Source organism: Quercus lobata, chromosome 1, assembly GCF_001633185.2.
Source record: "Quercus lobata isolate SW786 chromosome 1, ValleyOak3.0 Primary Assembly, whole genome shotgun sequence".
Lineage (NCBI taxonomy): Eukaryota > Viridiplantae > Streptophyta > Magnoliopsida > Fagales > Fagaceae > Quercus > Quercus lobata.
In genome coordinates this window covers 18,778,615-18,791,149 of record NC_044904.1, presented here as the reverse complement: position 1 = coordinate 18,791,149, position 12,535 = coordinate 18,778,615, and the positions used below count along the sequence as shown (strand labels likewise).

At 34.1% G+C, this 12,535-nt stretch overlaps 1 protein-coding gene across 4 annotated transcripts; it reads left to right on the top strand.

The window, feature by feature from the left end:
- Positions 1 to 248: 248 nt before the first annotated feature.
- On the top strand, positions 249 to 5,563 carry LOC115981990 (serine/threonine-protein phosphatase 7 long form homolog). Of its 4 annotated transcripts, none has more exons than XM_031104477.1 (6): positions 249 to 593; positions 2,972 to 3,082; positions 3,247 to 4,010; positions 4,099 to 4,189; positions 4,314 to 4,712; positions 4,802 to 5,563. In XM_031104477.1, the coding sequence occupies exons 2-6, from the start codon at positions 2,972 to 2,974 to the stop codon at positions 4,919 to 4,921; spliced, it is 1,485 nt and encodes a 494-aa protein (XP_030960337.1). In that variant the 5' UTR covers positions 249 to 593; the 3' UTR covers positions 4,922 to 5,563. The 4 variants fall into 4 exon arrangements, with proteins under 4 accessions (XP_030960337.1, XP_030960344.1, XP_030960322.1 ...); XM_031104484.1 differs by having other exon boundaries at positions 2,936 to 3,077; XM_031104462.1 differs by having other exon boundaries at positions 2,936 to 3,082.
- The last annotated feature ends 6,972 nt before the right edge of the window (positions 5,564 to 12,535 follow it).

The following is a 12,535-nucleotide window of genomic DNA, read 5'->3' as shown; positions in this document are numbered from 1 at the left end:
TATGAATTGTTATGGTTTTTTTTTTTTTTTTTTGTGGCCTTTTAGCATTAATTTTCTAACCATTTCATTAGCTGTTAAGTTTCTAAAACTATTTGGTAAACTAGGATTTTGAATCTCTTTAGGGGTGTTTGGTACACACATTCAAACACACATTTTTAATTTTTAAACAATATTACACATATTTTTACATATTTTTTTAACTCGTATATATTTTCATACCGTATCAAACAACAAAAAAACATATTTTCAAACACAGTTACTAAACACGCCTGAGACTCGAGTTCGGTGACAGAACTCAAGCATTTAAAAGACTTCAGTTCCAGTGTGTCCCTTGAGTTCCAGTGTTGGGACAAGTGAATGCGAGGATTGAAAAAAAGTAAAGACCACCCCAGTACATAATACCCAAACACAAAACACTCAAACACAGGACCTGTCCTCTCTCTGTCTGTCATTCTCCTCTCATCTCGTCGGTGGCTCCTCTCCTCATTGGACTCTCCCTTTTATATTGATCATCTCTCTGACCCACCATCTCTCCGAGCCCAGCATCTTTTCGAGCCTTGTTGGGTCATTCACCATCTCTCTCTCACTGTCAGGTAATTGATTCTATCACTAAGTTCTTTGCTTTTTTATTATTACTAAATTCTTTGCTTTTATTATTATTATTATATTTTTTTTATAAAGGGTTTTGACAGAACATTGGTTCTAAAATATAATTTTTAGTTTGAGTTAATTTTACTTTCTTTCTTACTTCAAATTCACACTGTACATTGTATATACTTCAAAACTGATCAATGACTATGGATAAGCCTTAGGAATCAAATTTCACATGGAAAAATTTATTGATTTGGTTGCCTGGTTCTTCATTACTTCATTGTTCTGTTGTTTCATTTTTGGTGATAACTATATACTGTTCTTTTGAGTTAAATGATTTTTTATTTTCAGGACACCTACACAAACTGCAAAAAAAAAAAAAAAAAAAAAAAAAAAAAAAAAAAAAAAGAGAGAGAGAGAGAGAGAGAGAGAGACAAAAAATCAATATGTTTCTGCATATAAATTGTAGTGGCATACTGTTACTATTACAAGTGATTGATATTATGAGAGCTGGAGCTTGCTTATTTATTTCAAATTTTGACGCCTTTTGTTAAATCTTAAATATCATTGATTCTACTACCATTCTTTAGAAATACCACAACTGAGTGGGATATTCTTTGTGAAATTATTATGTCATGCCTTCACGATTAACTAGAAAAAAAGGGGGGGGGGCAGACCTTCATGATTAAATTTATGCAATTTGCTCGCTGAGTTTATCATTTTAAGAAGATATTTACTTCTTATGTCATGTCATAAGATTATGAATTATGCTGCATTTCTTTCAGAATCAGAGACACAAACAAGCCTGCTTATAGTGTTAATGTCCTTGCACTTAATGTATGTGTTTGTCTAATGGATTCCTCTTAGTTACTTGGGACTCTAGGCTCTTGCTCATGGTGTATCCCTGAAATCCTGGGTAGAGCATTATATAACTAGTTCAATTGATGAAGCTATCATCTGACTGTAAAAAGAAAAATATTCACAGGTATTTGTTTTTTAATTCTTGTCAAGTTTTCTGCATGACAAGGCAGCAACTATTGAGGAGAGCAAGGTAGGGTTCTGAGAGCAGGCTGAAGCATGAAACTCAGAATTTTTTTTTTGGTGATACACAAAGCTTTAGGGCATGTTTGATAGACTGTAATAGGCGCAGTAATGTAATAGTTTTTCTTATGATTTAGTTATTCTTTAGTTTGGTTATGTTTTTATTATAAGGAATAATCATTCCTCATGAATAGCTATTCTTCAAAATGAGGAATACCTATTCCTCTTTAAATTGTTGTATTAGCTATTCTTTAGTAAGTGCAATAATTTCAAAACTTAATATATTTACAAGTAAACAAACTTTCCATATACATCTAACAATTATAAAAATAAAAAAATCATAAAAAATAACACATATCTCTCTTAAATTTAAAAACAACAATTTTTAAGGAAATATAATTTTATGAGTAAGAAATTTCCTAAAATAAATGTTAAGTTTCATTCTAATGTTATAACTTACAACCAAACTAATGAATATGTTTAGTTATTACATTACAACACATTTTATTCCTAGTAATAAAGATTACAATTCCTATCATAATTCCCATTCAGTGTACCAAACGTACCCTTATTTATTTATTTTATACCACAATAGGAAAAGAGTTCAAACACCGTGCCCTATGTGATTTACAAAAAAAGCTGAGGCTTGGGCAGCCCAGCTGGAAACCACTGCCAGGCTGCATGGAATTCAGCTTGACTTTTTTGTAAAAGCCTGAATGTTTGTCCAGGCCTTTTGTAACCGACGTAGTATGGAAAAGGGTATTGTTTCTCAGAACTAGTATTACATCTGTGAGAATCCAATTTTGAGTATATCAGGGGTGACAGATTAAGAGGGGGAGAGGACTGAAATTGTATTATCATTGTCAAATAATTCTTGCCATCTTTGACTCATGAGTGTAGCCCAAAAGTTGAACCACATAAATCATGTGTTTCTTATGCAATGCTCTTTTTTCCCTTAAGATCTTTATATTGCTTCAAAAGTAGCATTACAAGCAACTTGGAGATCCTATAGCTAATGGACACCAAGGGATTAACCATCTTTCAAACTAAAAGTCACTTCCAGGTTTTAATATTCATTTTATAGCTATGGGTGTTTCTTGAGTATTAGTTCTTATTTTCCAAGGTTTTTGAATCAAAGTTCTTCCTTATACGAGAAATATCTTACTTCCATGTGTATTCTAGAATTTACAAAAGGTAAGTTCTTTCCACAAATCTGCTATTTTTTTATTTCTTAATGTATTGTTGTTTCTTTATGGTTATTTTGCTTTGATTTTAAATTTTTAGTTCCACTAGAATATTGCAGTGTGTTAGTATGATATCACACACAAACTTTGAGCAGATGGATGCTGCGGATGTTGAGGATGTTGAGCTTGTGAGTCCTGGTCCCATAGATCATTCAGTGTTGACACAACAACGACAACATCGATCAAATGATATTTGGGAGGGTGAGGTAAAAACCGTAAAATATCTAGTTTGAACACCAGCTAAATTTATATCTTCTCTTTGACTTATAAAAAGTACTTACGAATTTGTGTTGTTATTGGTCCTAATGATGTAACCATTCTATGTAGTGGTTGATGTAAATATATTAAGCCTTGGTTTTATCTTATGCAGGATCCTGGGGCACTTGAATGCCGTGGTCGTCCTGAGGAGATGGCAAAAAGAGACCCGATGGTGGATGATCGGGTTATTGATATTATCAAGTTACTAGGTTTAGAGGGACTCTATAGGACCCCGTCCAGAGAGATAGATCATGGTTTGATATCGGCCTTAGTTGAGCGATGGCGGCCGGAGACCCATACATTCCACCTGCCACATGGTGAGATGACGATCACCTTACAAGATGTGGAGGTTATTTTGGGGATTCCTATCGATGGTGAGGTCTTGGTAGGGCCGACTTTGTTGGATTGGCGCCAGGAGTGTACTGATTTGCTTGGATTTACTATTCCGCTTAGCAATACAACTGTGCTGACGGGGCAAAGAATTCTCATCAAACGGCTTCTTGAACACATTGCACTCCCATTGTCTCCTAATGCGCAGGAAGTTGAGGTGCATCAGTATGCCCGGTGCTATATTCTAGCGCTACTAGGGGATACAATTTTCATGGAAAAGTCAGGAGATAGGGTGCATTTGATGTTCTTGAAGTTCTTGCGGAATCTTCGTAATCCGCCACAGTATAGTTGGGGTAGTGCTTGTCTTGCATGGTTGTATAGAGAGTTATGTCGAGCAAGCCATAAAGACAGTAGACAAATTGGTGGGGCGATGCTCCTGGTTCAGTATTGGGCATGGGCTAGGTTCCCACATTTGTGCCCGAAGATAGTGCTCCCACCTGAGGGCGCTAATGGCCCACCACAACCAGATTATCCACTCTCCATGAAGTAAGTCTTTGCATGAAATTCATTGTGTCGTCATTGCATAACCCTATTAGTAATTAAGTGGTAGATTTTGATTCCCTCATAATTGTAGGTGGGTGTGGGTGTCATGTACAAAAAATAGGCCATCATACGTCTTTTTGGTTCATTATCGTGAGCGGTTAGTTAGAATGCAATCGGACGAGGTAACACACAAGATTTCTTTCACAATGTTTTGAACAATATGTACTCTTGGTGAAATAATAAATATATATTGCAGTACTTGGAAAAATCCCTAATATGTTTGCCTATTTTTTTTGGCTATTGTAGGTTATGTGGCAGCCATATGAATCGGAATTAAGCCACCTTCCTGCCTTCTGTGTTGCAGGGAAGGATATGTGGAGGGCAGTTGTGCCACTTGTGTGTTTCTACATAGTAGAGAAACACCAACCGGATCGTGTCCTTCGTCAGTTCGGGTTGATGCAAGACATTCCCGCTGATGTTGATACTAATGAACGACTTCATGGAATAGACCTAAGGGGAAAGGTAGATAGAAACTGGAGGGTGGTGCATGCAGTGCATATCCATCGATGGGGTAATCGATACCAACTAGTATGTCATGCACCGGCACTAATTGGTGATATTCCTCGTGATCATAGATATTTCCGTTGGTACCGTAGGATAACTCGGAAGTACATCGACCGCAAGAGCGCTTTATTCGATTATCTGGTAATGTGTAGTAGTTAGTTACCTTTTAATTTGAGTTGTGTGTTTCCATGGTTGTGTTTGATGTCCTAACGGTAGTTCTTTACTTGCAGATTGAAAAACAATTAGAGATGTTGCAGCGATTCCCTGTAGGCAGTCCAGAACACAATGACATTTTGGTTGCCTTGATGGCTTTGAATGAGATTGAACGTATACGTGCAAATAATGATTAGGCCAACATTGGGCTTCAAACTAAATAAGAAGATACTGCAAGGCCAAGCAAGAGCACAACTCTTGCAAGACATAGCCATGGTCGGCGTGCTGCAATCCCTCAGGATGTCATTGGCCCTGAGTTCCCTCCACCCACCCCACATGCATGTCTTGGCCCCGAGATCCCTCCACCCACCTCCTGTGCATCTCCTGTTCATGTTTGTAGTTCTCCTTTTGTTTGGACATCTTATTTTATGTAAGGGAAAAGATAATGCAGAGAACCTTAACAAACCGTACTTAATTTTATTTTTTTTTGAAAACTAAAACTAATTTTATTTTCGGGCGACTAATGCGTGAAAAGGAGTTTGATACAAGCTCTGTAGGACTCACGAAAGATAGTGCTGAATGGTTGGTAGAGAACACAGATTTCAAACTTATTGGTGAGACATAGATTGTACTTTATATCAATTTGGAGCTACTTGACAATAAGATTATAGTGGCATTCTTTTGTCCTTGCAAGCTGCCACGAGCATCCTGTATCTATGTTGGACACTAGGGCTCATTTCTTCTATTGCACTTGTATAATAACCATGAATATCAATTAGTAGCTTAATCACCATGTACATTTTTCACTTATTTCAAACTATCAGTATTGAAGGAATTGATTAATGGTGTATTTGGAAAGAAGCATTCACATTTTTGTTTTTAGTTTAAATGACTTGAATAAAATATAAAATGGAAAATACTTTGGATGGATTTGAGCTCTATAAATATGAGGATATGAAATGATCAAACAATTTATACTAACAATTGTTCTTCAATTTCCTTGATTTTAAATCCTAAAATCCAATTCCAATCCATGATGATGCAATATGGCTTTTTGTTCTTATATTTCAAAGCTTATTTAGACGTAACTATAAGCAGCCCCAACGAGCAATGATTTGGTTCTGAATGGTAATGACCAGCAAAATCATTAGCTGATTCCTGGTGATTTAAGGAATCTTGGGGCCATGGCAGAAAACACAGGAATCTTATATCCATTACTTTCAGCTCTTAGCGCATGGATGGATAGTTATATGCAGTAACTACATTGCATTGGGCCATGTCTCTTCCAATCTTTCATTCTCATTGCCCTTTCATACCCCATTAGCATTCTCTTAGAATTCCCTCCTTTCTTCATAGGACAAGTTGTCTATCGACCTCATTTTGTGTACAAATGCATCGATATAACATATTATTGGTCTTTTGACTGTTATGGCATTTTAACATTCTCTCTTACTTGGTGTTTACAGGTACCCTCATTAGGAATTAAATGCTGGGCTTTTGATTATTTAATTGCAACTGATGATAGCTAAAAAAAAGATAAGGAAGAAACCAAAAGGGAGAGTAATGCTGAAGGAAGAAAGTCTACACTCTACAAAGCATGCGAAGCAAAAATTGGACTCTGAATTTGTAGTGAGGGGTATTGATTTCAAAAATGTGTTAGCCAACCCCAAAATTTTGGGATCAAGATTTTATTGTTCTTGTTGTTGTGATAACAATTTAAGATAAGCCAATATGTGCAATATCGCTCGTAGTTGTATACACAGCTATATTAATTAGTATTGAGATCTGGTTTTATGCATGACAATGTGATATGAGATACAGAATGTGTGATTTCTATGTATTGTTGGATTATGAAGACATGAGATGTTGATTTTCATTTTTCATTTTTTTTTTAATTTTTATTTACATGGGATTTACTTTAGATGTTAGCACTAAAAAAAAAAAAAAACAGTCTACATTCCCTCTTTGTTTTTGCTTGTTTGTTTGTTTATTTTATTTTATTTTATTTATAGAATCAAATTTCTCTTTTTAGTTTGTTTGTTTAATTTTTTTATAGAATCAAATTTCTCTTTTTAGTATAGGTTAGATATGTTCTGGATATGCAAAAATATGCTTTAATTTAATGAATTTCGTTTCTTATTAGAAAAAATAAGAGGAAAAAATAATGAATTTATAATCTATATATATATATATATAAATATAACCAAATCCTCTTAAACTCTCACAATTTTTTACGTCGGTACAATATTTAAATAAAATTATCATTTTATTTAAATAAAATTATTTTTGTTTAATCCAAACTTAACAAGGAGTGAAACTCTATCTCTCTAATAAGTTCAACTTAAACTCAAATTCATCATTTTTTTTAAACAAATTTATTTATTTTTAATCCAAACTTAACAGAGAGTGAAATTCTATCTTTATTATTATCATTTTATATTTGTACTTGATACAATTTTACAATCTCGTATCAAATGACTTCCCAAGTCCAAGACTAACATTGAAATCCCACGACAGATAAAACACTTAGATAATGTCGATGTTTGTCTTCTCTATGCGAGACTACAATCTAGTTGTGATATAGAAACAATCTAGCGCCTGACATTTATAAGGTTAATTTGGATGCAGTGGTCTTTCGGTCTTCGAACTTGGTTGGTTTAGGTGTGATTGTGCGTGACAATCGTGGTGCAGCTGTTGGAGTGCTCTCTATTCCCGTTTCTCTTGGTTGTTGGGTGGCTGAGTTGGAAGCGTTAGCCTGCTATACGGCTGTCCAGTTTGCTCTAGAGATTGGTCTTACCTGAGTGGTTTTTGAAGGGGATTCAGCTGTTGTTATTGATGCTCTTCAGCATGGGATGGGTGAGCTCACTAGCTATGGGAATGTTCTGCATGATATTCGAGTTCAAGCTTCTGCTTTCCAGTTTTTTGCTTTTAATTTAGTTAGTCGTCTGTGTAATTCTGTTGTTGATGCTTTAGCAAAGATAGCTAGTTCTGTTGTGAGGTTGCAGGTTTGGTTGGGTGATCTTCCTGCTGACATTGCTCCTCTTGTGTTTTGTGATGTTCATTGATTTTAGTTTTGAATAAATTCCCAGGCCTGGGGCCTGGTTTCTCAAAAAAAAAAAAAAAACTATTGAAGTTAGGGCAAATAGGTAGTATATCTCCAATCTTCTTTTACAAAATAGGATAATAATAGAGCATAAGATACATTGAAGAATTGAGAACAAATAATTTTTTTTTTTTTTAATTTTAGTAAACAGTAATTTATTTTATTTTTTAATTTCTTTTATTAGACTGCAATAGTAGAATCTAGAGATACTCACGTTGGGATTAGGTTTAAAAAAACATAAGTTTTGGTAGTCCCACAATGTTACACATCATTTTTTTTTTATTAAATCGATTACTATTCTTTAAACTGAAGAGTTTTAAATCAACTATTACTCAACAACATAGAGTTTCAAACTGACTACTACTTTGTAACATGGAAAGTTTTAAACCAACTATTACTCATCAACATAGAGAATTTTAAACCAAACTAAAGAAGTTTGACTATTAGTTGACCTTCTAATAATTTGTCACGTAGGTTTTGGTTGTCCCACAATTTTACTCATCATTTTTATATTAATTATGTCAAAATGGGAGTTTTAAACTGACCACTACTCAGCAAACTAAAGAGTTTTAAATCAACTATTACACAACAACGTGCATAGTTTTAAACTAAACTAACCTACTACTATATATATATACACACACAGCACTACACTAAAACCTTCTATGCGGCTTACTCTCTCTACCATTTATATCCTTTTGTTTTTACAAACCCTTCTTCTTATGAAGACACTAGAGTTTTTACAGATGGAGTAAATGTTAAAAAGAAGCTAAGAGGTAATGGATGTCACTAAAATATCTTGATTTTTTATTCTCATGTACATCTTTGTTTTGTTGGATAAATACTTTGTGTTATAGAATGTTATTTTTATATTACTTTATTTGCGTTTTTTCCCCTAAAAGCCTTGGTGAAACTTAAAAATTTCTTTTTGTCAATATTGTTGTTGTATTTTGTTGTTCAATATTTTATAAAAGTTTAAATATGATAGAAATATAAATCTTATAAACTATACTTTCATAAGATTTTATCCCATGCATTGCACGGGTTAGCGACTAGTTTTATATATATAGAAAAATATATATTTTGATTTAATGTGCTATATATGATATAAGAGTAATAAAAGAAAAAAAAATGTATTATTCATTTAGATAAATGTGGTACATTTAAAAAAAATAAAAAATAACACTAGGGGACCAATAGTTTAAAGGACAAAGTTTACCTATAAAATTGATTGTAGGATTAGGTTACAACCTTATTCAATATCTTTTTATTAGAGGTAAATTTTGACAAATCAACTGTTAACTTACATATTCTTCTTATATCCTCCATGCTTGCAAAATTTTAAGAAAATTAAAGATCAATAGCTATGTCATTAATAAATTGTTTAAATTGCAAGTTTTTGTACTTTAAAATTATACATAAAATATAAACTTATAGATCATATAGTAAATTATATCTGATTGACACAAAATTTGACATGTGTATTATGAGCGTAAAAAACATGTAATTCAACAGTTAGATTTTCAAAATATGCAGTAATATTTATTTTATTGAGTAAGGTTGTAGCCTAAGGTTACAACCTATCTTGTAGCTAAACTTTGTCCTAGTTTAAATTTATCTATACATTCTTATTTGTATTATAAATGCTATTAGAGGGAGGAGGGAATTAAGAAAAAGCAAAGGCGCCATGACCCACCCCCTAGCCCCATCTCCCTCTGTCCCAGTGTATAGAGTATAACAAGAAAAATTGAATCAATGATGAACTTGTCAAAATATACATCTAATAAAAATTTATTAAATTGTGTGACATTGTTAAAGGTTATACTTAACATTATTTGTGTAAGGACTCAATTTGTAACGATCCCAAATTGGTGTTGGGTTCGAACGTTAAAGGCCCAAATAATAAATTTTGTAGAGAGTGGGCTAAAAGGCTAGGTCTTGGTCACCGGACAGCGGTTAGACATGGTGTTCATGGTGGACGCACAGGGGTGAACTAAGTTTGTCCATGGACCTTCTCCATTGAGCTTGATGTTCTTATTAATCCTTTCACTTTTTGGGTACAATTGTTTCAGCCCTTTTTTTGGCGCATGAATCCTTACATTATATAGCCCTTCTTAGTTGATTCTGACCTTCCAGGCAAGTAACTACTAGAGTGCCTATCCCATCAGCCGCTTCCTCCCACTTTCTGTTAGTTGCAATAACTGAAGTCACACTATTCAGGGGTCTTTTCTTATCAATGTGGCTGGGACATTTGTTGGCGCATTCAATGCGGAGGTGACGTCTTTTCCTTGAACCACTCCCACACTGTACCCCCGTGCGAGTCCCATTCTACTCGCCTTTTTTGCTGGGAGCGCTTTGGAGGCTGCATTTGATGACGTGTCGTTGTTCCCTTTTAGGCCTTGGGATGCCGAGAACAGGGTCATCCTCGACTACACCTCTAGGCCATTTGGACTTTCGCTGCTTGTCCTCGGCAACTACTCTCCTCAACGCGGGCCTTGGACCCTAATGGAAAGTGGGCCGGGACCACAAATTCTCTAGCCCCACAATTTGGATTTCACTCATACATATATACATGCATACATATATTTATAGCCTTTATTTTTGTATGTATGTATTCCAAACTTGTCATAAATAAATTTTATTTTTGATTATCAAATATTGCAAAGAAACTAATTCATGAATTTGGGTGGAGTCCACCCTTCCCCCCCACATAGGGTGGACCTTACTACACTCCCCTAGGGCTTCGTTTGATAGTTCAAAAGGGAATGGAATGAATGGTAATAATTATAAAGGAATATAAATGAAATGAATAGAATATAATGAAATATATTTAATTAAGGGAAACGAATGGAAAATAAATGAATGGAATGAAATTAAGTAACCTTGTTTGAATGTTATAAAATATTGGTGGAAATGAATGGAGTGGGATGGAAAGTAAGCAATCTTGTTTGGGAGTAATATAAAGGGAAATGAATGAAATCATTTTATGATACTATTACTACTAGGGCCAAAATGGCCGAATAGCATATTTGGCTGAAAAATTTTATGATCTACCCCTGTTCATGAAATATTTAGCAATCTACCACCTTTTTAAACTTGAGTTCGTGAAACTCGAGTTTGACATGTAACTCAAGTTCCATAAAAACTGTCACAGTGGCACTCACTGATTTGTATTACTTTAATTAAAAAAGGTCATGTGGAACTTGAGTTTCTTGTAATGTGTTACTCTCGAGTACCATAAAACTGAACTAAATAAATAACTTTTACAACACTTTACAAGCACCACTATTACACTAGTACACACTAGCTTTTATTTAATGCACTCACTCACCAAATACACTTGCACACACCTGACACCTTACTTCTAGACACCTACACACTATGACTTTTAGACTTGTGCTTTTTACACACTACACTTCACCAGTCCTTCACTTCACAAGTCACGCGACATGGCATCATCCTTACTTTCTCTACTACACTTCACTTGTCCTTCATTGCACCTGCACACACTTGACTTGTGCTTTCTTTAGTCTATTTCTTTCCTTCTTTTCCTTCAGCTTTTCTTCTTCACTTCAGCGTGCCCCACACGAATAAGGCGACATCAATTTTTAAAGGAACTTGAGCTTCAAGAGCTCGAGTTTCATATTACAGGGAATTAGAATTTTTAAAACTCAAGTTCCACGTGGACTTTAAATTATAAAATGCCAAATCAACTTTTGCTGCTGTGTCACATTTTTTTGGAACTCGATTTTCATAGACTTGTGTTCTATGTAGAAGTCGAGCTTTATGAACTCGAGTTTCAAAATAGTGGTAAATTGTTAAATATTTCGCAAATAATAATAATAGATTGCTAAATATTTCAGCCAAATATGGTATTTGACCATTTTGACCTTACTACTAGACCTCTATTTTAAAATTAGGGCTAAATATATGGGTATTTTAGGAATTTCAGTAAAAATTTCATTAATCTCTAATCCAATATCCTTCAATTCCTCCCGATTTTAGGAGAAATGAAAATTTGAGGTTTGAGGGAATAGAGAGGAATGAGTGTTCCCTCTTACCCATTTCATTTCGTCCCACCTGAACTTCCAAACAAGGGACATTTTGTTCCCTCATTAAAACTCCCAAACAATGGAAGAAATGAATATTCTAAAATTATTCTTTTCATTCTCTTCTATTCCATTCATTTTATTCCTCCTAGATAAGCTCTAAGCCTTCGTTTAGGAGTTCATAAGTGAATAGAATGAAATGGAAATGAATAATCATAAAGGAATGAAATGTATTTAAATAAGGAAAATGAATGGAACGAAATTAAGTAACTTTGTTTGAATGTTTAAAAATAAAAGAATGTAATGAAATGAAAATGAATGGAATGTAAGTAACCTTGTTTGGGAGTAACAAATAGGGAAATGAATGGAATCATTTTATTGTTGTGAAATTTTAAAATACTCGCAAGTGTACGAACCGTACCGAAGTATAGTTAGACAAGAACGAGGTCGAACCCACAGGGACTTGTATGAACGTAAGAAAATTAATTAAACCTTAACCAAATTAATCCTAATCTAGTTTAATAAAAATTGGTTGTTTTGCAATTAAATATACTAAACAAATAATAAAATTAAGCAAATAGTTAAACTAAGTAAAAGATATGAAGCAATAAAAAGATGTAAACAATCAAGAGAAAGGAATTAAGGTTTTGAAATCCGCC